This window comes from Pelophylax lessonae, assembly GCF_965119305.1.
Source record: "Pelophylax lessonae genome assembly, chromosome: 1".
In the NCBI taxonomy this organism is placed as follows: domain Eukaryota; kingdom Metazoa; phylum Chordata; class Amphibia; order Anura; family Ranidae; genus Pelophylax; species Pelophylax lessonae.
In genome coordinates, this window is record NC_138768.1 from 480239843 (window position 1) to 480266344 (window position 26502).

At 44.6% G+C, this 26502-nt stretch overlaps 1 protein-coding gene across 1 annotated transcript in view; it reads left to right on the top strand.

Annotated features, from left to right (window-relative positions):
* CACTIN (cactin, spliceosome C complex subunit) overlaps positions 1 to 26502 on the top strand; it is a 473103-nt gene that overhangs the window by 95368 nt on the left and 351233 nt on the right. Inside the window, exon 3 of the mRNA XM_082243969.1 lies at positions 18470 to 18565. Within this exon, the coding sequence (XP_082100095.1) occupies positions 18470 to 18565 (96 nt within the window). The remainder of the gene's footprint in view (positions 1 to 18469; positions 18566 to 26502) is intronic.

The following is a 26502-nucleotide window of genomic DNA, read 5'->3' on the forward strand; positions in this document are numbered from 1 at the left end:
CCCCAGAGGTCGTTCATACTTTGATCAACGCGAGGAAGTCTTCCTCGGGGAAGGTTTATTACCGTACTTGGAAGGCCTATTTTGCCTGGTGTGAGTCCAGGGGGTTTTCACCCCGCACGTACTCGGTTTCCCGAGTGCTGTCCTTCCTTCAAACGGGTGTCGATCAGCGTTTGGCGCTGGCTACGATAAAGGGTCAGGTGTCTGCGCTGGCCGTTCTGTTTCAACGTCCCGTGGCTTCCAACTCCTTGGTTGGCACTTTTGTTAAGGGTGTGCGGCATCTGGTTCCTCCTAGGAGGGATCCTCTGCCCCCTTGGGACTTGAATCTCGTTCTGTCTGTGTTGCAACGTGCTCCTTTTGAACAGATCAGGGAGATCTCGTTGTCTATGTTGTCCAAAAAGGTCGCCTTTTTGGTGGCGATCACTTCGGCTCGCAGAGTGTCGGAGCTGGCAGCCTTGTCCTGCAAGTCTCCGTATCTGGTTGTTCATTTGGATAAGGTGGTCTTGCGACCTAATCCTTCTTTTCTTCCGAAACGAGTTTCGGAATTCCATCTTAATGAGGATATTGTCTTGCCTTCGCTGTGCGCGAAGCCTAAACATCCAAAGGAGGTGAGACTACATTCTCTGGATGTTGTTCGGGCGGTAAGGGTTTACCTTAAATCGTCTGAGTCTTTTCGAAAGACGGATTCCTTGTTTGTTCTTCCAGAGGGTCCTCGGAAGGGCATGGCGGCGTCGGCCTCTACCATCGCCAAATGGATCAGGCAGACCATTGAACAGGCCTATGCTTTGCAGGGGAAGGTTCCCCCTGTGCCTGTGAAGGCGCACTCTGCTAGATCTCTAAATACGTCTTGGGCCTGTCGTCATGGGGCTTCTGTGGCCCAGGTGTGTAAGGCGGCGACTTGGTCGACCGTACACACTTTCACAAAATTCTACAAAGTAGATGTTCAGGCATCTGCGGATGCTTCCTTTGGCCGCAAGGTTCTTAGTGCGGCGGTTCCCTAGGGTCCCTTGTGGGGACCACTGGCTGTTGGGATAAGTTTTTTTTTTTTTTTTTTTTTTTTTTTTTTATCCCCTGGTTATTTATTTTTTCCTGGGTTGTTGCTCCTGTTGAGCACCTGTTTTTTTCCTGTTGCCCAGCTGGGTTCCTTCCTTTGGTAAGGTTCCTTTCTTTGATGCGGAGACTGCGTTGCCTTTTCGGCGCGGATGCGTTTCCCACCCCTCATGTTTGCACTGCTTTGGGACGTCTCCATATGTGACGAATATGAAGAGGCGGCGACTGTCGGAGGACGTAAGAGAAAACGGAATTTTTGTAAAATCTTACCTGTAAAATTCCTTTCTCTGAGTCCTCCGACAGTCGCCGCCCCCGCCCCTCTTTTGGGGTTTGGTTGTATACTCTACTGCTATTCCACTAAAACTGAGATATGGTTGCAGGAAGTAGGAGGGTATTGACTGAGGGGACCACCCCTTGAGGGTGGGATATGTTAAAAGCTTTAATGTTAACATATTCTGTTGCCTAGCTACTCCTTCGGAGCAAAGTCTAATACCCCATATGTGACGAATATGAAGAGGCGGCGACTGTCGGAGGACTCAGAGAAAGGAATTTTACAGGTAAGATTTTACAAAAATTCCGTTTTCTCGACAGACGCAGCCTCATCTCCTTGAGCTGAGTGGGTTTATGCTCCTCCCATCAGGAGTAGTCTAGGCATAAAAAATGTTTCAATACACATGTCCAGGGGGCTGTCCCTCTCGGCATAAACCCCCACTGCATGTCTCGGCACATCAGTTTTTGGAGTATTCTAATAAATTATTTAAAAACGTACTTCACCATATGCGGCCCTTCTTTTTCAATTTGGGGTACATGGAGGTGATTAGGACCAGCTCTATATAAGGAAATACCTGGTACTACACAGCATCCTACAGGAGAACTCCCTGTGCAATATCTTGATCTCAGGCCATTTTATATCTGCAGTTCTGGTGAGTGGGGAACCGAGAGAGGTCACCGTCACCTGGAGCACCTTATATATATTTTTTAATTTCTGCACTGGAGCACTTTGGATTTATTGAAAGGACTTTATTTAAATTGATTTACACACTTGCATATATTTATAGCACTATTTGCACATTTTAAATATCAATGTTTTAGAGTTTTTGTATATATGCTAGCGCTGTTTTAATTTTGATTTTACTACCTATCTAAGTTTTTACTTAGCGCAACAGCAGTTGCATCACATTTTGATTACACATTTTTATTTTATCACTTTTATTCCTTGATAAAGAGTGCGGGTTTAAATTAATATTTTTATAGTTTATTTATTTATTTATTTATATAATATAAAATATATATATATATATATAATATATATAAGTTTTTCTGCCTAGAGAAGGAGTGGGACCCTGGTCTTTTTTTATTTTTTCAGAATATTTTGTTATTTCTCTTTACTTGCTAGCTAGTGTTTAGGGAGAAATTTTCCTCGTAGCTAATGTTCAGGGAAGAATTTTCCTGGTGATCTACAAGCAACGATGCCAGCTGTGGCTTCGTACTGGATAATCTAGATCCTTATGGTCCACCCAGTCTGACCTACGAGAATGAGCAGGTTATAGTGCCGACGTAGGCCTAGCAATGACGGTTCCCACTTGGCCCGGAGGGGGACGAGCCAGCAAGCGTATCAACCTGGAACGCCCTGAGTCGCAGCATACCCATCGGCTGGCAGCACCCCCATTTTGGGTGGGAGGCAGTCTGCCTGGAGCAGAGCCCACCCAATCCATGGTATGGTGACTAAATGTAAATAAACCAAAAAGTAGTGTTGCGCTAGTCATGTGCACACATAGTGTAATGAAACTCAAAATCAGTGTCCATACATGTCCCAATGTCCATACAATCAATCAAATAAATGGTGAATCCACGTGTCCAAAAGAATCTTGTGCAAAACTTAATTAGTGCTTTTGTGATTAGTGCAATCCCACCACCAGGTGAATTGGTCTCTCGCCTCCACTATAGACCCACTGCTGGGTCAATCACAGCGTTGTATATACACAGGGACCTTCAGATAGTAAAGGCTATGGATAGCCTATCACCTCCAGAGGGATTCTCACCGATAGACATAAAAGGGGAACAAAGGAAGAGATCTAGTGCTCTCTGTATGGTTGCAGTAAACTGCTTTATTGAGTGAAGGAATAGTACTCACAAAGGTGGCGCTTCCAAAGCGCATAGCAATCAGCATAAACAGTATCTAGGAAGAGACAGCTTCCAGCACGCAGGCTCTGTCCCCTTTTTGTTATATATGGTGACTAAATGTACCCCCCTTGCACCTGCTGGGGGGAATGTGGGCCCTCCCCTGGCGATGATGGGATTTGTGCCTCCCAAGAGATCCCTCTGGGCTGCCCGGTGCCCAAGTTTTGTGTTTCCTTCCCTCTCCCTGTCGCTGCGGGGACTGTGTGTCTGGAGTGCTCTGGCACTCAGGGTGGGGGGGGGGGGGTAAAATAATGGTACCTTGGGCTTGCTGGTCCCTGTTGTTCCTGAGGCCTGCATGTGTTGGTCCTTAGCCGCATGGTAAGCCATGGGCGCCACCATTTTAAGTGCGGGCAATGTATTTTTTCCCCATAGACTTGTATGGGGAAGCCATTTTCCCTGCAGCTTCCTATTACTTTGTATGGGCGTCCATCTTTGTGTAGCCCTGGTGCTATAATCAGCTTCCCTATCAGGCAACATCAGTTCCTGTGTGGTCATTTCCTGCTTTTCTCTCATGCTGGGATGGATTCAGGAGGAAGTGTGTCTGAGGTGGTAACGTAATTGGGGGTCCCTACGAGTATATCTCTATACCTTTTGATATCAGTTTGTGTTAAAGGGGTCCCCTGCAGAATGCTGCGCTTGGCGGTAGATACCACAATCGGTGCTCTTCAAGCGACAGTACTCTATTTTTTGCGATTTGCATAATGGTACCCTAAGCTGGAAAATCAACCTCAGACTCACTTTGTGCGACTCCCGGACAGTGCGGATCGCAGTTGCTGGCCTCAATTTCAGCTGCACTGAGAAGCCTGGCGACTAATGTTGATTTAGTCTTGAAAAAGGTTGATAGCCATAAACTACTGCTGCCTTCTCCTTCTAGGGATTTGAACTCTGAACCTGATGGGGTTGCCTCGGACGCCCCCCTACCTGAGGGGTCGCTGTCCTCGCAGTCAGATGGTGAAGAGGACTTGTCTTCTTCAGCTGCAGCACGGGAACGCGCTTTAGTTAAAGCCCTGATTATTTTAGTGAGGGATACTTTAAAATTGGCTGATGAGCCCACGCCGGCAGGGTCACAGTTGGCTTTTGGCTCCCAAAAGTCCCGGCAATCTGGCAAGGTTTTCCCTTGTCCCGACACCTTTCACGATATCGTAAATGACCAATGGCGGCACGTTAAGCACGCCTATATCCTTTTGCCGAAAATGTTTCCAACTACTGGATGGTGCCACCTAAAGTGGACCATCCTGTTTCCAGTTTGAACACATCTACCCTTGTGCCTGTGGAGGTTTCCCCGGTTTTTACAGATCCAGTGAACAGGCGGGTGGAATCCCTTTCCCGCCATCTTCGCGTGCTGGCGGGTTCTCTTTTGAAACAGACAGTGATGGAATGGATTAGGGGATTGCGGGAGTTTTTGGACCCCTTTTAACTGTTCCTCCAGAACAGCTGGAACTGTTTGATGGTGGATAGATTATCCAGGCTTTGATGTTCCTGTGTGATGCTTCTATGGATGTGGCTCCCCTGGTGGTCAGGGTTTCAGCCATGTGCATTGTTTTAAGACGCATGGTTTGGTTGAAGAACTGGTTGGCAGGTCAAGCTTCTAAAAAAGCCTTAAGCTAATCTCCCCTTTTTGGGAGAAAGGTTGTTTGGCGACTCATTGGATGGCGACTCATTGGATGAGTTGATCAAAGGACTGACTAGCGGAAAGAGTACTCTTTTTCCTCAATCCTCCAAGGGTAAGACTCCCCGTGCTTAGTGGGGTCCCTCCTTTTTCTGCTCACAAACGTTTTTTTTCGTGCCTCTGGGGCGCAAGAAAAGGGTTAGCCGTTCAGAACTTATGGAGGTGCTAAGAAGCCTTGGGGAAAGACCAAGGCCGGTCAGTCCGGTGCTGCAGACAAGTCCTCTTCAGCATGTAGGGGCGCCCTTACCTGTCTCAGGGGTGGGGGGATATTTGTGCTTCTTTCAGGAACCCTGGACTTCCTTCATTCAGGAAAATTGGGTTTGCGACCTGGTTTGTTCAGGGTACAAAATCGAATTCCGGTCCCGACCAGGGGACAGGTTTTTTCAGTCAAATCTTCCCTCGTCCCTGGAGCGTTTGACAGATCAGCGGGAGGCTTGGCTAGATCTCCTGGCTCAGGGGGTGATTGTGTCGGTTCCCCGCAGGAACACTCTCAAGGTTTCTATTCACACCTGTTCACTGTGCCCAGAAAAGAGGGCAAAGTGTGTCCAATCCTGGACCTAAAGGCTCTGAACCACTCTGTGTGCGGGTACAGAAGTTTTGAATAAGAGTCCATTCGGTCGGTGGTGGCATCTTTTATTTGGGGATTTTCTGGCCTCCATCGATATCAAAAATGCCTATCTCCACGTCCCCATATCCGAGGGACATCAGCGATTCCTCTGCTTCGCGGTGGCAGAGGAGCATTTTCAATTCATGGCATTACCCTTTGGTCTCTCCTCGGCTCCCAGAGTTTTTACCAAGGTCCTAGCCCCTGTGCTGGCCTTGTTGCGTTGCCGAGGTATCTCCATTGTGGGGTACCTGGACGATCTCCTGTTGCAAGCAGGTTCCCATTCGGATTTGCTGAACAACATCTCCATCACCATTTGGACCCTGCAGGAATTTGGATGATCAGTGTTGGCAAATCTGCCCTGACTCCGTCTGTGCGGGTCACTTATCTGGCGCTGATCCTCAACTCAGTGGTGACTTCTTTCCCTTTGCAGAAAAAGGTTTGACAGCACTCCAGTGTTGAACGGATAAAAGTCTTTATTTCTCCATAAATGTGACAGTACAATAGACTGAAGCCTCAAACAGCAGACGTGTTTCATGAATCAAGTTCGCTTATTCTTTGCTGAAAAGCATACGCTTTCATTGCGATCCGTATAGTAGTTACCACAGCTAAAACCAATCGTGAGTCAATTGGAAAACTACTTAACCCATTAAAGCAGGGGTCTTCAAACTATGGCCCTCTAGTTGTTCAGGAACTACAACTCCCATCATGCCTAGTTATGCCTGTGAATGTCAGAGTTTTACAATGCCTCATGGGATGTGTAGTTCGGCAACAGCTGGAGGGCCATAATTTGAGGATCCCTGCATTAAAGTATCATCATGAAAGAAAGACCCAATGCAACCATACATATAAAAATGCAACATACCAATGCCCATACTCATTCAATTCTAAATATTATACGATACAAATAAAGATAAAATTAGATAGACCTAGCCCGATTGTCGCAGGATAAACGTCATAAATCACTAAAATTTCACTAAAGGATTATAAATGTCCAAATTCCTCCATAATCCTCTCTGTACATTCTAAGACAAAAGGGACAGTCAATACAAGACGCACCTAAATTGGAACATGCGTTTTCATTGAAAACCTCATGAAATCTTTAACTGAAAGTGGACCACAGCGAACAAAGAAGGAAAAAGAAACCACAAAAGAAAAGATCATACGCCACTCACAAAGGCAGACCATTTATGCACCTATTCTTGTACAAAAGTTTTTATTTAAGAAAAGGCATAAACCTACATCAAAGCAAGGTACGTGCGTACAATATGAAAAAATTGAACATTTGAAACAGGTAGCAGCAAAACGGATACAAACATAGGGCATAAGCCTAGCTTAAAACATTGTAGACGAAATAAGGTTTATCAGCAAAAAGTTGTTAGACGGGGACCAAAAGTCCCCCCTAGTGGCATATAGTGCAATAAAAACAACAGGAGAAGAAATCCTCGAGCGTTCAATTGAGCAAATGTAGGCATGGTCTTAAAGTACCGAGCCAGAGGAGAAAGCGGCACAAAGAGACAAAGGAAAAAGAGAGGAAAGAAGGAATGAGAAAAGGAGACAAACAAAGAAAGAGACGACAATAGAAGAAGACTAAAGAGAGGATGGGGAAAAAGAAGGGAGAACGGGTCCTGTGGGGCGAGCGACCGGGGGACATTAAAGGGAAAGAAGAGTGGTCTGAAACCTGGAAGGGGCAACATTCGGGATCCAGGGGTCCCACACCTTAAGAAATTTATCATGAGAATCGGAGACTATTGCTGTAAATTTTTCATTAATTAGAATATCATTCATACGGTTTTTGACCGCCTCAAAACAAAGCAACAGGGTCTTCCAGGATCGGGCAATTGTCAATTTCGTAGCTGTAAACAAATGTTGGGCCAACTGACATTGTTTACGGGTCAGGTCAGGTATAGGTTTGCATAGAAGCGCCTCATACGGGTCCCTCTTCAAAGTGACCTGAAAAATTTTACGGAGCAAAGCATAGATCCTGATCCATAGTCTGCGCACCTTGGGGCATGTCCACCAAATATGCGCCATGGTCCCCTCCTGAGTGCAACCACAAAAACACGAGAGAATACGCAGGTATAAATTTGGCCAGCCTAGCTGGGGTATAATACCATCTGTAAAACACCTTTTTATAAGCATTTTCCAGAATCAAGACATTTCGAAAACATTTTGAGAGAGCTGCCGTCATGTGCTGCCAGTCTTCCTTGTCCAACCTACCCCCCAATTCCAGTTCCCAGTTAGAATGATAGACCGTGAAAGGGGGCGTATCACTAGAAACCATAAAGGCATATAGGAGGGATATGAGTCCCGGTGAGTAGGGTCGCGCCCTGCAGAGGCTTTCAAATGGCGTGAGCGTATAGGGTAAAGGTTTATGTTTAATGAGTTGCTGAAGGAAATTATGGAGTTGCATATATCCATAATGTTCCTGCAAGGGTATATCATGTGAGGAGGGCCCCAAAAGGGAGTATCCTTGTAGGGGTAAATAACGAGTGGACATTCACAAAGCCATGGTCCGTCCACCACGAAAACAGTAGTGGGGGGAAATCAAATTGGATGAATATTTAACGGAGTCCCAGAGGCGAAGAGAGTGAAGGAGGCAAGGACGTAGGTCTGGCAGACGAAATTTAGGGGGGAGCCAGGGGATGGAAGAGAGGGGGACTGGACAGGCGTCCCATCAGGTCAATTGTGGCCCATAATGGCATTTGGAACGTGTCGTGCAAATGAGAGAGGGGGGCTATGAATGCCGCAGTGTAGTACGCACATAGACTCGGGACGGAAAACCCTCCAGAGATCCTCCGAGCATACAGGACACGTTTTATTAATGCGGGGTCTAGAAGAGCCCCAAATAAATTTCAAAGTTTTACGCTGATGAATACGCAAGATATGGGAGGGAATGGGAACCGGTAACACACGAAAATAGTATAACAGTTTAGGGAGATAAGTCATACGTACAGCAGTGATATTACCGAACCAAGATAAAGAGAGATGAGACCAAGAAGAAAGCAGGTCTGTCAAGTGGCGGAAGAGGGGTGGATAATTAACAGCATAAAGACCATCATATGTGGGAGACAGCTTAACACCCAGGTAGGGCATAGCAGGGTGCCATTGGAAAGGAAAGGCCGCCTGGAGAGCCACCACGTCCTCAGGAGACAAAGTAACGGACATTGCTTTAGATTTGGCAGGATTGATACGCAGACCAGAAAAGACAGCAAACAAGTCCAAAAGGGCCAAAAGGTTAAGTAACGAGATCCTTGGCGAAGTAAGGGACAGCAAAATGTCATCCGCAAATAAAGATATTTTATGCTGTGAGCCTGCAACTTCGATGCCCGAGATGGCATGGTAGGAACGTATCGCTTCGGCTAGGGGCTCTAAAGCCAAAACAAAAAGGGTGGAGACAACGGGAAACCCTGCCAGTGCCCTGTACCCCGGCTAATAGAAAAAGGAAGCGACTCAAATCCATAATATTTGATACGGGCCTGAGGTGAGTCATAGAGGGCAGACAGCCAGGACAAAACGAGGGACCAAAACCGTAGCGGCGAAGGACAGTCAGAAGATGAGGCCAAGACAAGGTGTCAAAAGCCTTAGTCACGTCCAAGGACAGTAGCATAGCGGGTATGCGTCGTTGAAGAGCAAAATGCTGCAGTTGGATAATCCGCTGAATAGCATCCCCTGCCTGCCATCGGGGCAAAAACCAACCTGGTCTTTCTTAATTAAGTGGGGAAGGAAAGAATTCAGTCGTGTAGCCAGTATTTTGGTTAGCAGTTTCATATCGATGTTAATAAGAGAGATTGGGCGAAAATTAGCCCACGAAGTGTGGTCCCGATCCGGTTTAGGCAACATAACAATATTGGCTGTCAAAAGGTCAGGGGTAAGGGATTGTCCATTTTAAACAGCGTTAAACATCGCAGTCAAGGGAGGAGCCAAGACAGTCGCAAATTTCCGATAGAACAATGCAGTAAAGCCATCCGGGCCAGGTTTCCTATCTTCAGGTCCTTAATGCATTGCATAACCTCAGACTCCTGAATATCATGATCCATAAGAGTCACATGAGAGGCTGAAAGCGTGGGTAGGGAAATATGTTGCAAAAAAGCATCTGCGGCTCGAGGATCGGCCTGTGCCGGAGCCGAGTACAGCCCAGCAAGGCGGCTACGGTATTCTTCCAGAACCCACAGAGGGTTACTAGTGAGCACATTATGGCGAGTGTGCAAAGTAACAGGAGTAAATTTAGGAGCAAAAGTCCACAACCTATTCGCATTTGGTTTATTGACCTTGGCGTACCACATTTGGCGGGACCAACGTAGGGTCATCTCCGCCTTGTCAGTGAGGCACAAGTCCAACTCAGCCCGGCAATGGTTTGCGGTTGGTAGGGGTCGGAGTCTGTTTAAAAGTAGCGGAAAGACAGTCTAGACGAGCCTCTAACGTTTGCTGAAGTTTCAGCCTTTCCCGTTTACGCTTGGAAGCTATTTGAATAACACGGCCCCGCAATACTGCCTTATATGCTTCCCAAAGCATCACTGGAGATGAAACCGAGCCCGTGTTGAGATCAAAATATTCCTTGGATGCTTGTAAGAGCTCGTTTTGGATGTCCACAAAGGATAACAGGTAGTCATTCATTATCCAGGAGGAACGATGGGGAAAACTTAAAATGGACTTACATTCCACCAAAAGGGGGTCGTGGTCCGACCAGGGGACAGCCAAAATAGAGACATAGTGAACCAGGGGGAGATGTTTCCGTAACAAAAACATGATCTATACGGGAGTGGGAATGGTGAGGGTGGAAGTAATGCGTATAGTCCCTACCGCTGGGGTACATTTCTCGCCACAGATCCACAAGGTCAAAGGATTGTAAGGCGGAGGCAAAGCGTTTGACAGCAGATGAGGAAGCAACTCTCTCAGGGGGTTATTTGTCCAATGTAGGATTCAGTATAGTATTATCTCCCGCCACGAGAAGGGTGCCCTTGACATGGGACATGAGAAGGGAGCAGACATGGGACAGGAAGGGGACTGGATTAGAATTAGGAGCATAATAGCTCAAAATAGTCACTTCAGTGTCCTTAAGGAGGCCCTGAAGCAAAAGGTATCTACCATCAGGGTCCGCTATTTGTTTAACACAACAAAAAGGAACAGCTTAGCGGAACACAATCAGTATCCCCCGTTGCTTAGTTGGGCCATTAGCTAGAAACACTTGCGGGTATTGAGCATCAAAATATTTAGGGTGCGAGGAGGAAGAAAAATGGGTTTCCTGGAGACAGACTATATCTACATGCTTTTGACGTAAAAACCTAAAGACTTTAACCCTTTTTTGGGGAGAGTTCAGACCTTGTACATTCAAGGACAACCAAGTAAGCGTCATTTAAAAAGGAAATACAAAAAAGAGTAACTTACCCTGAGCCACCAGCCCCACAGGACCTGGAAAAAAGAAAAGGAGACAAGGCAGAGAGGAAAAGAGGGGAGCCAAGAAAAGGGAAACAGAGACCAAAAAGGGAACAGAAAGACATAAAAAACATAGCAAAATCACAGAAATGATAACGCATAAATGCATCTAGGTGTGGGCCCGAGGGACCACAGATGCGTCGGGGGTTAGCCAGGACCATGATCCTGTACAAGATCCGACGCAACAGGGGGGCGGTGGTCCACCAGACCCATCCGACCAATATATAAAAATGAAAGCAAGCACCGGGTGGAGCACAAAAGCACCCAACCCCCAAGTGCTGCAAAAACATTAGAAAAAATAGCACTGCAGCGACAACTGCATGGTGGAATCAAAAAGAGGAAGTATCATGTAAACCGCATAAGGCACAGGAAAAGTGCAAAAACAACTGTAGAAATGGTCTCTCAGTATCGCATTATAGCAATAAGGTAACCCAGACATGGCATCAAGAACAATTGGGAGTCCCAAGCAGTTAGTGCAAAATGACAGTATCCTAAAAATAGGGGTGAAACAGTAAAAAAACAAAAATGCAACTGGGAGCAGGACACCAGCCCCACACAACCAGGAGGGTGTTACAGAGGGTGCATCTGGTCCAATGGTATATCACAGGGACCCCTGCAAAGTCATCCAACGGTGGGGTGCACCTGGAAGGCGAAAAAAAAAAAGGTGAAAAATAACCCAAAAATGGAGTCCGGCGGAGATCACTTGATAGGGACATCATGGAAGCGTTGAGCCTGGAGAGAACGGAGGGCCTGGGAACCATGGTGGGATCCTTGGGATTGCGGCTTGGAGGGGGAGGGTGATGTAGATGATTTTGCTCTGGAAGCCGATGATGAGGATGTGGGGGCCGTCTGAGAGGAGGGGAGATCCAAGTTCAATTCCTGGAAGTGGCTGCGCAGGTCAGCCAGGGAAGTAGCATGAAATTGGCGGCCCTGAACAGTGAACGAGATCTTGAAGGGGAAACCCCAGCTGTATTTAATTTTATGAGTCTGCAGGATTTGCAAATAGGGTTTCAGAGATCTCCTGGCTATAGTGACCGGGGAAAGATCCGCAGACAGTTGAAGTGAATAGTTCTGGAAGGAGAGGTCAGAGTGCTCCCTGGCTGCTTGCATGAGTCGTTCCTTAGTGCGGTAGTAATGAAATTTGATAATGACGTCTGGAGGGAGCCATCTGTAGGTTTAGGGGCTAGGGACCTGTGAATCCTATCAAATTCCAAACGTTCCAGGGGAATGTCAGGGGCCAGTTCTTGAAAAAAGGCTGTAGCTGTGCCCTGAAGATCAGTGACAGTCTCTGGGAACCCCCGAATGCGGAGATTATCCCTGCGGGCCCTATTCTCAGCATCCTCCATCTTATCACGGAGGGCATTAAGTTCCCCATTAAGCCTGTCCACCTCCTCTTCATGTCCCTCAAATACTGTGGTGGTCAAGTCCATCCTGTGCTCCAACTGGTTAGTGTGGCCTCCAAGTTCTTTGAGGCCTTGCATGAGGTCAGAGGAAAGCTTGCGGGAAGCTATGGCTATCTCATCCCTGACAATAGCCCAAAACGAAGCTAGCATGGCATCAGAGTCCGGGGGAGCTGGGCTTACCAGATCCACGGGGAATTGCTGTAGGTTATCCGCCAGGGACGAAGAGGAGAGCCGCATGGAGTCGTCAGGCTCCGGAGGTTCAGGCGCCACCTTGCCCTTCCCGGCCAGAGCAGCTTTCATCTGGGACCGCTTTTTTTTATTGTATTTGGGCGCCTGGCGCATACCCTCGTGTGCCCGGCGGTGTCCGCAAGCCAAGGAGACTGGAGGGTCGTCGCTGGAACGAAGCAGTGCTTTATTCGTCGGATGGTAAGTGTCCGGTAGCGCGGAGGTCAGGCAGCCATTTCCCGCGTTCGCGTGCATGCGCCCCCCCCCCATGGACCAATTCATAAAAATGTGTAACATCATACTCAAAGTTTAAACAATTTGGTATCCTCGTTTGCAATCTAAGTATCCAGAAGACCGCTCTTCTACATAGCATTTTTAAAGATATCCCCCTCCTCTGCGTGGGGTTTTGACCTGTACAATAACTTGTACCCTGACTAGGTTACCTGCATGTACTAAATTAAAATGTTGAGCTTGTTGGCATTGACCACTCCAAAGCGGTAGACTTGTGGACTCGACCCGGTTGACCTCTGGACTCCACTCTGATAAAACTCCATACACAGGCAACATATGGTTCGTTCAGAATGACCTGACCTTGGTTTACTGCTTACAGATTATATAGAAACCATTTACCATTAGAATACATTGAAACAGTAAGTTACTCCCATGGCGTCTCATGGATCCCTCCACAAGGACATTACCTACGTATATATGACATCTGGTTATCTTGCCCCAGACTGTTGGAGAGCACATGCACGTCATTTCGGGGAAGTAACATTATTTACAATAAGACTTGACTCAAAACAAACTTATCTTATAACAATAATGTGGGTGAAAAGTCTATGTACAGATGCAAGTATTATCACAGGAGTCTTATAGAATGATTTTTACACAAAATGTCTTCCAGTACCTAAGAGGGCTGAACTGTTGTTCACACTACATTACTACATGTTCAGAGCTAGTGGATTTATTGCCTCTGCACCCAAATGCTCACAGAAAGGTTTACTAAGTGTACGTGTGGTTCTACCCACATACTGAATGGAGCAAGCCCCACATGTGATTGTGGATCTGCGGATTGTTTGTGTTGTTCACACATACTGATGGGCAACTCTTTTTGCTCATACACATGTGACAGGACCAGAGATGTATAGTAATGAAGTAGAACTACTTAAGTACTGTACTTAAGTACCGAAATGCGGTATCTGTACTTTCCTAGAGTAGAATTTTTTTCTCCTACTTCTACTTTTACTTCACTACATTTTTTCGATGATTTCGATACTTCTACTCAAGTATTTTTTTTTGTGCTGCATAGTTACTCGTTACTTTTAAAAAAATGACCACTGCCAGAACAGTAGATGGCAGGTTGCATAAAGCTCAAAAAAATGTGTATAATGTCATTTGTAAATCAGCGCATACGAAAATAAAGGCTGTGTATAATAAAAGCTGCTATACCAAATCTTTCCAATAAAAAGAAAATATGAAACAAACAAATAAATGGTGCTACAGCGCTTAAAGTGCATCAAGAAACTACTAACAAACACAGGTTAATCATTTGAATAAATCATTTGAAATAATAAAAAACAATATGATGTTCAAACTTTTGACTTCTTTCTTTAATAACTACATAACACAGTACTTGTACTTCTACTTTCAGTACTTGAGTAGAAATTTTTTTTCAAAACTACTGGTACTTTTTACTTTTAGTACTTAAGTAGCAAATTTTTTGAAAAAACTACTTGCAATACTTAAGTAAAAAAAATGTTGAATACTTTAGTACTTCTACTTAAGTAACTTTTTCTGTGAGCACTTCCACTTCTACTCAAGTCACTTTTTGATCGAGCACTTGTACTTTTACTCAAGTAGAAATTTTGAGTACTTTATACAAGTCTGGACAGGACATACATGATTGATCGTTTTTTTTAATTGTAATACGAGTTATGTCATCTATTTAATCACATGTGCTCTTCCTTTTATAGGTTATTTAATTTTGGAATCACAGCATATGTTTATCATGTATGATATGTACTTACAAATATTGATTATTTAATTTTCTTTTACATAATATTGCACATATATATTATATTTTTGATGATTGTGATTATTCAATATTGTTGCACTAGCACTTTAGCGAGACACAACAAGGTATTTTGTTTTGTTTTATGAACTAGGGGAGTATAGATCTGCGGTGATTTATTTTTCATCTATTTTGATGCTGGTTAAACCTGCAGACAATTAGCAGCGGCTACATATTGCATACAAAACTCCTCTAAATGCGGCTCACAATCATTGATATCTTTGGCGCCAGACCTTCTTTGTTTATAAAGCCTCTAGAGTAAAGCTTCAGGGCCATTTCTGTAGGAAACGAGCAAGGCGGCCAGCAAATTGGATTCGTGTCCCCTTCAAGTGGCATTCCCACATTTGCAAGAGATTGTTGCTGTTGCAAGCTCTCAATCGCCTTCTGTCGCAAGGAGCGATCTTGTTGGTTCCAATGGACAAAAGGTTTGCGGTTTTTACTCAGACCTCTTTTCGATCCCAAGTCAATGGGAAATGTTTGTCCTATGTTCAGTTCTCTAGTATCTCAAGTTTTTCTAGGTACAGTCTTGGCCCACATGCCCGATGCCCAGCCCCCACAAACTCAACTGGGCCCACTTGTGTTTGGAGTGTTCCTCTGCCTCCCAGACAAGGGGGACCGCCCTCTGGCAGAGGGAATTATTGCGTATGGTAGTTGTCTTGCTCTAGCCAGGAGCTCCAGGAATCCTCAGGTGATTGCAGTAGGTGACTTGGTGACACTGTGGGTCTAGTTCTAACAGATTTATGCCTTTGATACATTACAGCATCTTCCACGTCTGCTTCCCAAGATCACGGTGGAGGGAATGCTGGTGATCTTAATCACACTAACAGACCCAGAGGAACATGGCATTTCAACATTGTAAACATGTTAGTGGACATTCCTTGAATGCTTCCAGCCCTCCAACACCTCCGGTCTGATCTTCCATCCTACCTTACAATTGCTGACTTGATGACATAGCTGTTAAAGCCACAGTTTGAAGGATGAGGGAGTGTCTGATGAGCCAGGAAGGCTGCTTAAAGAAAGATTTACCACAGGACCAGAAAATCCTATGTTGCATGGTGTGAGACTAGGAAATGTAATGATGCAAATGTTTTGTAGGCTGGATCTTGGAGTTCCTCAAGTTTGGGATAGAAGATTGTCCTGAAGTACAATTGAGGCAAATTTTGGCTTTGGCAGTCCTAATTCTATGGTTGATTGCTTATCCTTCCTTAGGACGTGCCTTTGTTCAAGGGGCCACTTTATATGATTCCTCCGGACAAGTTGCCTTTATTCTCATAAGACCTCAGCTGGTGCTGTCAGAGACCACCTTTTTGAGCTGAATTGGGACCTTCCATTAGATTTTGATTCGCAAGGTTGCGTGCTAATTATTCAGTAAGAAGAGTGTCAAAAATGGCAGCTCTTTTGTGCAAGGAGCAATTTCTGGTACTTCACCATGACATGGTGGTTCTTCAGCCTCAGCTAAGCTTGCTGAAGGTGGTTTCATTTTTCTCAAATCGCCTTTCAGGACTGCGCCTGGAGAGAGCGCAGCTCCACCCAGTTTTTCCAGAAAACACTGCAGCCTTCAAAATCCCTCCTCTTCCACCATTCCTTCAGTTATTGTGTTTTCTCTCCCATGGTGGAAGTGCTGCAGGGAACCAGCTAGGGAGTGTGCTCTCTCCAAGTGGCGAAAGGGTAGGCTTACCTCTAGTGCTTATTTGTGGAGACCATCCCAGCACCCCCCAAGGCAGTAGAGGGGGGTTTTCCAGAGCCTCCAGCCCTTCTAGCTCAGAAGGAGCAATGGCCTGTTGAAGTGTCCAGTCTGTGTGCCCAGGAGGCCACAGGTTTTGGTCTAGTAGGCAGTCCAGGGAAAACGTGGCTCGTGGCAGTCCCCGCATGTCGGTCCTGGCTGGCCGGTGACGTTGGTTCCGGTAGGCGGCAATTTTATAGGCTAGTGTTGTCTTACATAATGAATTTCCTTTTGCCGAATGGTTCAGGCCTCTGGCGTTTAGAGATAGTACTGTAAGTAAGGGATTGTCTGCTTCAGTGGTTCCCACTTTGCTTAAAGCGAGATAAACGACTTCTAGAAAGATCTATCATCGTCCATGAAAGTCGTATATTGCGTGGTGTGAGTCTTGGGGTTCCTCCTCGCTCTTGCTCGGTGGCTCGGATCTTGGCTTTCCTTCAACGGGGAGTTGATCAAAAATTAGTCTTGAGTACTATCACGGGCCAGGTCTCGGCCTTCACAATTATCTTCCAGAGGCCATTGGCCACCCATTCCCTGGTGCGTAACTTTTATCAAACCTCCGTTGCCACCTTGGGACCTTAATTTGGTGCTGTTGGTTCTCCAGAAGCCTCCCTTTGAAAATATTCAGGAGAATCCCCTGCTTACCTTATCCCAGAAGGTGGCCGCCTTGGTGGCTATTACTTCTGCGTGCAGGGTGTCAGAACTGGCAGCATTGTCCTGTCGTTCTCCCTATCTAGTGGTTCACAGGGATAAAGTGGTGCTTCGCCCGGATCCATCCTTCCGAAGGTGGTTTCCGGTTTCCACTTAAATGAGGACATTGTGCTGCCCTCCTTGTGTTCTAAGCCTTAACATCCCAAGGAATTTGCGCTACATACTTTGAATGTGGTTCGGGCAATCAGGGTGTACTTGGCGACTACTGAATCTTTTCTGAAGTCGGATTCGCTCTTTGTACTCACGGATGAACCAAGGAAAGGGCTCCCTGCTTCTTTTGCGACTATTTCCAGATGGATCAAACAGTTGTGCAGGCTTATTCAATTAAGGGTCAGGTTCCACCTTTCCCTTGTTAAGGCGCATTCTACTCGGGCGCTTAGTGCTCCCTTGGCCTTTTGCCATCAGGCATTTGTGGTTCAGGTTTGCAAGGTGGCTACCTGGTCATCTGTTCGTACCTTTTTTTACAAAGTTTTTATAAGGTGGATGTGCTGGCATCTGCAGATGCCTCCTTTTTGGCTGCAAAGTTTTGTAGGTTGCTGTTTTAAGGGTGTTTTTAGTCTCCCTTGAGGGTGTTTAATGTTTTTTTTTTTCAGGTGGGTCTCATCTTGTTGTTCTGATGAGTCCTATGTTACCTGGTTGGCTATGTTTCAGCTTTTAGGGAATTATTTTCTGCTGTTCCCACCCCAAATCTTTAAGGCACTGCTTTGGGATGTCACTACTGTTATGAAGAACAGAGACTGTGTCCTTCAATGCACTTCAGAGAAATAGATTTTACGGTAAGACAAAAATCTAATTTTTCATGTATATTTGATGCAGAAAAAAAAATTGCACTGGACTGCATTTAGTGTGAACTGGCCCTGAAGCTTTATCTGTATCAGGTGGTTACCTTTTGTGCTATACTTGGTACTCCTTCCCTACTCTTGCACTTGTACCCTAAAATCATTCCTAGTAGAAAGATGACAGGTGCCATTACTGATCTTCATTTTCTTTGACACTGGTTTTTAACTTGGAACAAATGATGCAGATCGGGAATGCTACATAAATTAGAACTATCTGCATTCTTGTTCTGGGTGAATGACTAAAATTATGGAAGTCAGAGTCGCCATTATAGCGAGACAACTAGCATTTTCAGAAGATGGTCAGCTACTGTAGGGCAGCTTCCATGTTTGTTTTGCAAAAGATGTCTGTTAAGCCTCTCTATCATTCTGTTATCAGAACCAGTATAAAAGCATTAAATGCTTTTACAAAATACAGAAACTGTGCATTACATCTGTAGCATTTCTAACATCAATATTTGAATCCTAATGGTTAGACATGAAATATAATTAAGGCATGGCTTTATGTAAATTTTAAAAGCGTATAAACTTCAACCAGTTGTATTAAACTGTAACCTATTTTACAGGCACTGGAGAAAAAGGGAATTGGTCATCTTGCAGAAAAAGATTTGAAAGAGAGAAACAAGCGCATCCAAGAAGATAATCGCTTAGAGCTGCAGAAAGTGAGTTACATTTCAAATCCATGTACTAGGAGAAAATAGTGGCTATAGGGATACAAATGCTTGATATTTTTCTTTTATTTTGGATCGTGTTTAAACCAGTAGTAAACCGCAGCTAAAAAAAAAAATAAAACAAATTTAAAAAAAAATTCAAAATGGGCCCGAGCATACTTGCACATTATGAGCGACTTAAGCCTCGTACACACTATGAGAAAATCCGATAATCTGATCGCTAGTACACAGTTTTTGTAAAAAAAATATTTCGAAGGGACAAGCTGAAACTTTTTCTCGTACGATTTTCATTTAAATCAGTATAGTTTTCGTCTGAAAATACATTACATCACTTCCAAATTATTTTTTTGTCTTAGGAAAAATTTTCCTACTTTAGTAACCTATTTGCGTTCGATATGGAGACAAGCATGCAAAAAAAAAAAAAGATTATTCGATTTAATCTCATTGTGTGTACTAGGCTTCACCTGAACACCTTAATTACCTGAAAGTTAATCATTGGAGTTTGTTATTGGCTACCCATTGTTAATGAGGAGGTGGAGACTTGGCTTCCTGCACAGATGGAAAGGGCTGCAAGGGCTGGGACAGTGATAATAAGGGGGGATTTTAACTACCCTGATATTGACTGGAGTAATGGCACTGCAGGAACAGTTAAATGGAAGAAATTGATAAACCTTTTGCAAGACCATTGTATGGTACAGTTGAGGCCCCCTGACTTGGAATGGTGCCCTGTTGGACCTTGTAGTCTCAAACCATGCTGAGCTAATGTTTATAAAAAGAATATCTGGGTAGCAGTGACCATAACATGATTTCATTTTAATGTTTGTTGTAAGCAACATACACATACGGGAAAGATAAAAACACTTAACTTTAGGAGAGCAAAGGATGAGGGCTGCTCTCCAAGACTTAGATTGGGGAGGGAATATTGGCATTGATGAGCAGAAATGGGAAGTCACTGCAAAGTATATTCTCATGGGCAAGAAGTTTAAAGGGCTAAAAATAAAACCAATGTGGCTCACATCCAAAGTTAAAAAAGCTTTAAATTATAAAAAAAGAGCTTTTAAAAAATATAAAAATGAGGGAAGACTATCATCATTTAACCACTTGCGGACTGTATAACTTACATATACGGTGGCAAAGGAGCACTGCTGCGCAGCATCACTTACCTAGTACTTTTGTGTCTGGGGCGTGCATGATACACAGCGGGAGCTAATTGTCAGGTTCCGCGAACTCGCTCTCCGCTGGCACCCGCAGATCCTTTGGTACTGAGGGAGAGCGGCAGTCTGCTTGTGTAATTGCCGTTCTGGCAGTACAGAAGGCATGGATCCTTTGATCCTGCAAAGCAGGGACAAGGATCCAGATCACCTCCCATAGTACACAGAAACATGATGTTAACCCCTTCTCAGCCAGTGTCATTAGTACATTGACCGTGCATATTCTTTAGCACTAATCACTGTATTCTTGTCGCTGATCCCCAAAAAGTGCCAAGGGTCAGTGTCTGACTGTTCACCGCAATATCCCAGTCCCACTACAAGTTGCTGATTGCTGCCATTACTAGTAGCAGGCTAGGCAGATAATTATCGGGTTAATACAAAAAAACGTTTGTACCTCAGCACGCCACTAGGGGGCCATCCCACAACCATTACTCACAACCCATCTGATATTACTTCAATTTAATTCTGCCTAGCGTCAGGAGCAGAGCTTGGGTCTTTCCCTGCTGAGACCTAGCGTCTTGGCTTTCTTATATTTTTTTTTTCTGAATTCCAGTGTTTTTTCTTTCCACACTAGATTTTGTTTTCTCTCACTACCACTAGCTATTCAGGGATTCCTTTCCTGGAGGACTACAAGTGACTGCAGAGCTGGGCCTCGGACTGGGTAATATAGATCCTTATGGAGTCCCAGCCTGCCAACGAGCGTCGCAGGTTACTACTGGTACGCCCAGGCCTCGCAACGGCAGTGCCCCTCCATATGGGGACGAGCCGGCTGAAGCTGCGCTTAGCAGAGAATGTCTCAACCCGGATCGCCCGCCTGTTGCCAGCGTCCTTCCATGGCTGACGGCACCCCCACTTAGGGTGGAAGGTCTCCCATTTTTTGAGCGGTGCCCTCTGCTGGACTGGTGAGTACTGAACCCCCTTGTCCCTGGGGACATTTGGGGAGTTGTGGGCCCACTCCTGGGGATAGCAGGGCGGACCTCACTGTGGGATCCCTCTTCTGTCGGTGTTGGGGTTCCCCCCTCCCTGCCCCCGTTGGGGGCGCTGTATGGGTAGGCTGTGGGGGTCTCCCTGGGGTCCCTGCTAATAGCCAGAAATGTGTTTGGTGCATTTTTTTTGCAGCCGTTTGGAGCGGCCGCCACTTTAGTGGTATGCAGATTCTCAGCTCTGTGTGAAACATCAGCCATGTGAGAATTTCTGCTCAAAAGCCCGGGTCGGGCGCCATCTTGGATGTGGGCAACATGCCTAGTAAAGGCAGCGGCCATTTTCCCTGTGACTTTTGTCATAGGCTTCCAATAGGCACATTTTCTCTGGGCTCGAGGGCTGGTCTCTAGCGATTTGAGGTCACTTCCTTTTTCTTTACACTGTGTGCTGTTTACAGAATTTTGCTGACAGGCTGTGGATTTTTGCTCATATCTCGGCCATTATTAGACCAAATCGAATTCTGTTTTTTGCTATAGTGTTTTCACAAGAGGCCTCATCTGTTAGTGCAGATTGCAGGGGTGGGGGTCCACGGAATCGTCGATTTTAAAGGGCCAGCATCCCTTTTTTATTTTAATGCAAAATAATTTTACGGTAAGTTCTTACAAAAATTCTATTTTGAAAAATATCCCATAGATTGTAGACGCTATAACTTTTGCGTAAAACAATCAGTATACGCTTATTGGGATTTTTTTTTTACCAAAAATATAAATATGTGGCAGAATACATATTGGCCTAAATTGATAAAATTACATTTTTAATTTTTTTTTTTTTTTATTATTGGATGGGTTTCATATCAGAAATATTTTTTAAACTGTTTGTCTTTTTTTGTTTATAGCGCAAAACCGCAGAGGTGTTTAAACACCACCATAAGAAAGCTCTAATTGTGGGGAACAAAAGCACATACATTTTATATGGGATAGCATCGCACAACCACGCAATTGTTAAAGTAACGCAGTGCTGTATCACAAAAAATGGCCTGGTCATGAAGGGGGGTAAATCTTCCAGAGGGCAAGTGGTTACATGCTACAAAGGATATAACGGAATATGTAAAAAGGAAATGAACACATAGCAAACCCCCCCCCCCCCAAAAAAAAAAAAAAATCAGATATATTAATAGTAAAAAGATCAGGTCTGAGCATGTAAAGACACAATATTCTGGAGTGGGTGACTAGGGAAAAAGAGAGGGCAAATTTATGAAATACCTTCTTCAGCTATCAAAGAAGCATGGGGGAGCTCATGTCCATAATGGGTATGATATTGACACAGCCCAAATGAACCACTATAGTTTAAAGTGACACAATAAAAGTAAACAAAACACCTGGACCAGATGGCATACACCGATGGATCCTAAAAAGAATTGAGCTCTGTCATTTCAAATCCATTGTTTCTAATTTTTATGGACTCTAATGACTAGCATAGTGCCACTAGATTGGCGTCAGGCCAATGTGGTGCCTATATTTAAAAAGAGATAAAAGTCTTTACCAAATAACTATAGACCTGGTTCGTTTAACTTCTATAGTTGGGAAAATACTGGAGAATTTATTAAAAGATCACAAAAAAATATATTTTAAGTAACCGACAGCATGGATTCATGAAAGAGACAGAAGTTGTCAACAAATGTGATTTATTTTTATGAAGAGTGGCTGTAGATGTAGTATATTTCGATTTTGTCAAAGCGTTTTACACAGTTTCCACACATGGCTAATGTATAAGGTAAATTCTACAGGCTTGAAAAAATCAGTTTGTAAATGGATAGAAAATTGGCTAAAAGACATGCAATGCCAAGCTGCAGTTTCCAAAATGAGCAAAATAATTTCTTGCGTTAAAGGCTTTTTGCCCCTGTACAAATCATTAGTAAGACCTCATCTGGAATATGCAGTTCAGTTTTTGGTGACTGTTCATAAAAAGGATATTGGGGAACTGGAGAAAGTGATGAGAAGAGCAACCAAACTGATAAGATGCATGGAGGAGCTCCGCTATGGGGAACGATTTACTGAACTTAATTTATTCTCTCTTGAGAAGAGAAGATTAAGAAGGTGTGGTTGGGGGTGGGGGGGGGGAGAGGGGGATATGATCAACATGTATAAATATATAAGTGGTCTATATAGTGAACTTGGTGTTGAGGTATTCACTTTAAGGTCATCAAAGAGGACAAGGGGGCACTCTTTACGTCTGGAGAAAAAGAGATGTTAGTGTTGTGCGACTGGGAGTGTTGTGCGACCGACTGGGAGTGTTGTGCGACTGACCAGGCTGTGTGAGTGTTGTGTGACTGAGTGTCAAGCTAGTGTAGCGGAGTACCAGAGGGTGAGAAGGTAGAGTTAGGAAGCTAGAAAACAGCCACACAGGACAGACTTAAATTACTGAATCCCCATTAGATTAGATTAGTAGGTACAATGCCTGGCAGGTGTGGAGATGCGATTTGGTGTGCATCTTGTGATATGTATGCATTCCTCGATCATGCGATCGAGGGCGAATACAAATGTGCAAAATGTAAGCACGTTGCTTCCTTGGAAGCTCAGGTCCTGAATCTAGGGAAGCAGCTGGCAACACTGAGCCGAATGTCCATACCGAAGGAGAGCCGGGATCGTACCCGACAGGTGCAGGCAGGGGCCTGCACAGAGGTGGGCGGAGTATTGGAGGTGCAGGCATCAGAGCAGAGTGGTGACAGTTAGGAGGGGTAGAAGGGAACAAGGCAAGGAGGCCGGTCCTGGGCTGAAGCACCCCAATAAATACGCCCCGTTTTGTGATGTTGGGGAAGCCAGTCAGGGACCAGCATTGCTGGAGTATAGCGACGCCCTAGCTTCCAGGGGAAGAACTCCTCCAGTGAGGCCGGGAGAAAGGAAAGAAAGGGAAAGGAAAAACAGGTGCTGGTGGTAGGGGACTCCATCATTAGAAGGACAGACAGTGCAAGCTGTCACAAAGACCTTGAGCGCCGAACAGTCTGTTGTTTACCGGGCGCTCGGGTTCGGCACATCGCGGATCGGGTGGACAGATTACTGGGTGGGGCTGGGGAAGACCCAGCTGTCATGGTACACGTGGAAGATGGAGAGTCCTAAACGATTTCAGGGACTTAGGCACTAAGTTGAGGAGTAGGACTTCCAAGGTTTTGAAAATACTACCTGTACCTCGAGCCACACCAGAGAGGCAGCGGGAGATTAGGGAAGTTAACAAGTGGCTGAGGAGCTGGTGTAGTAAGGAGGGTTTTGGGTTCCTGGAGAACTGGGCCGACTTCTCAGTCGGCCACCAGCTCTTTGGTAGGGACAGATTGCACCTAAATGGGGAGGGTGCAGCCGTACTGGGTGAGAAGATGGCCATAAAGTTAGAGGGGCTTTTAAACTAGGTGATGGGGGGGAGGGTACAGATGTAGAATTAGCCAGTGGAGAGCAAGATTCAGAGGGCACAAATGGGGACATTAGCGGTAGGGTCTTCAGAGCTCCTAAACCCAAGGTGGGTATGGGGAAAAAGCACAAGAGCAGCCTAAAAACATCAAATGAGGGTATATGCAACCGTTCAAAATTACGAGGTTTGTATACCAATGCCAGAAGCCTGGCCAACAAGACGGGAGAGCTGGAGCTGCTGATATTTGAGGAGGACTTCGATTTTGTGGGGATATCAGAGACGGGGTTCGACAGCTCTCATGACTGGATGGCGACCATTCAGGGGTATTCCCTTTATCGCAGAGATAGAGAAGGTAAAAAGGGGGAGGAGTATGTCTGTATATTAAGAACAGTGTACAGGTAAATATGAGGGATGATATTAATAATGTAGCTATGGACGAGGTAGAATCCCTATGGGTAGAACTTAAAAGGGAAGGCACTGTGGGGAAGGTAATATTGGGTGTATGCTATAGGCCCCCAAACCAGAGGGAGTAGGGGGAGGCGGAACCTCCTTTAACAGATAGGATTGGCAGCAAGGATGGGAAATGTCATAATAATGGGGGACTTTAATTATCCAGAAATAGACTGGGCAGAAGGAACCGCGCATTTAGCCAAGGCTCGGCAGTTCCTAAATATTTTGCAGGACAATTTCATGGGTCAAATGGTGAATGCACCGACAAGAAACAATGCGGTACTTGACCTACTGATTACCAACAATACAGACCTGCTCACGGATATAGAAATACGGGGCAAATTAGGAAACAGTGACCATAGCTCAATTAGTTTCAGTATTAATCATAGTAATAGGAAACACAAGGGTAATATAAGGTCACTGAATTTCAAAAGAGCCAATTTCCCAAAACTGCGCTCGCTGCTAGAAAATATCAAATGGGATAGAACCCTGGGAACAAAGAACATGGAGGAAAAATGGGAGTGCTTCAAGAGCATACTTAACAAAGGGATTGGCCAGTGCATTCCAAAGGGAAATACATTTAAAAGAGCAAAACTAAACCCTGGGTGGCTAAACTCCAACATAAAAATGCATATAAATGCTAAAGAAAAAGCCTTCAAAAAATACAAGACTGAGGGGTCATTGGCAGCATTCAAGCATTACAAAGAGTGTAATCAGAAATGTAAAGACAAAATGAAGGCGGCTAAAATAGAACACGAGAGACATATAGCGGAAGAGAGTAAAAGGAACCCCAAGAAATTCTTTAAGTATATAAACAGTAAGAAAGCGAGGCCAGAGCACATTGGCCCCATAAAAGACGACAAAAGAGATTTGGCCACAGAATACAGAGAAAAGGCAATAGTGTTAAATAATTTCTTCTCTTCAGTCTTCACAAAAGAATTGGGGGGCTACACTAACCCAGCTTGTAAGGCCAAACTAAATAATACACCTCAGGAAGGTACCGCCATGGCTAACAGAAGATAGACTTAGAACTAAACTAGAGAAACTTAACATAAATAAATCACCGGGACCGGATTGCTTGCACCTGAGGGTTCTTAAAAAAACTCAGCCAGGTGATTGCCAGACCATTATTCTTGATCTTTCATCACTTTACCACTGGAGGATTTTCCTGCTTTACATCCTGGCCACTTTTTGCCACTCGGCACTGCGTGACTTTAACTGACAATTGTGCGGTCATGCAATGCTGTACCCAAACAAAATGTACGTCCTTTTTTTCCAAAAAACAGAGCTTTCTTTTGGTGGTATTTGATCACCTCTGCGCTTTTTATTTTTTGCGATATTAATAAAAAAAAGTGTAAACTTTAAAAAAAAAATGAAATTTTCAAATTTGCCTTTTAAAAAATATCCAATATACTCAATTTATGTCATATATTTTGGCCAAAATGTATTTAGCTACATGTCTTTGACAAAAAAAATCTCATTGAGCGTATTTTTATTGGTTTGCGCAAAAGTAATAGCGTCTACAAACTATGGTGCAAATACTGGAATTTACGCAGCTTTAATTTTTGACTACCTATCTCATTTCATGAAGTGCTACAATGGCAGGGCAGTACAAACCCCCCAAATTACCACTTTTTGGAAAGTAGACATCTTAAGGAATGTCCTGAGAGGCATGTTGAGCTCATTGAATATTTAATTTTTTTGTCACAGGTGTTTGAAAAATGACTAAAAAAAAATATATATTTTTTTTTTTTTTACACAAAGTTGTCATTGAAATGATATATTGCTCACACATGCCATGGATATATATGTAATTACACCCCAAAATATATTCTGCTGCTTCTCCTGAGTACTGGGATACCACATATGTGAGACTTTTTGGGAGCCTAGCTGTGTACGGGACCCCAAAAACCAATCCCCACCATCAGAATTTCAAAGGGCGAACAT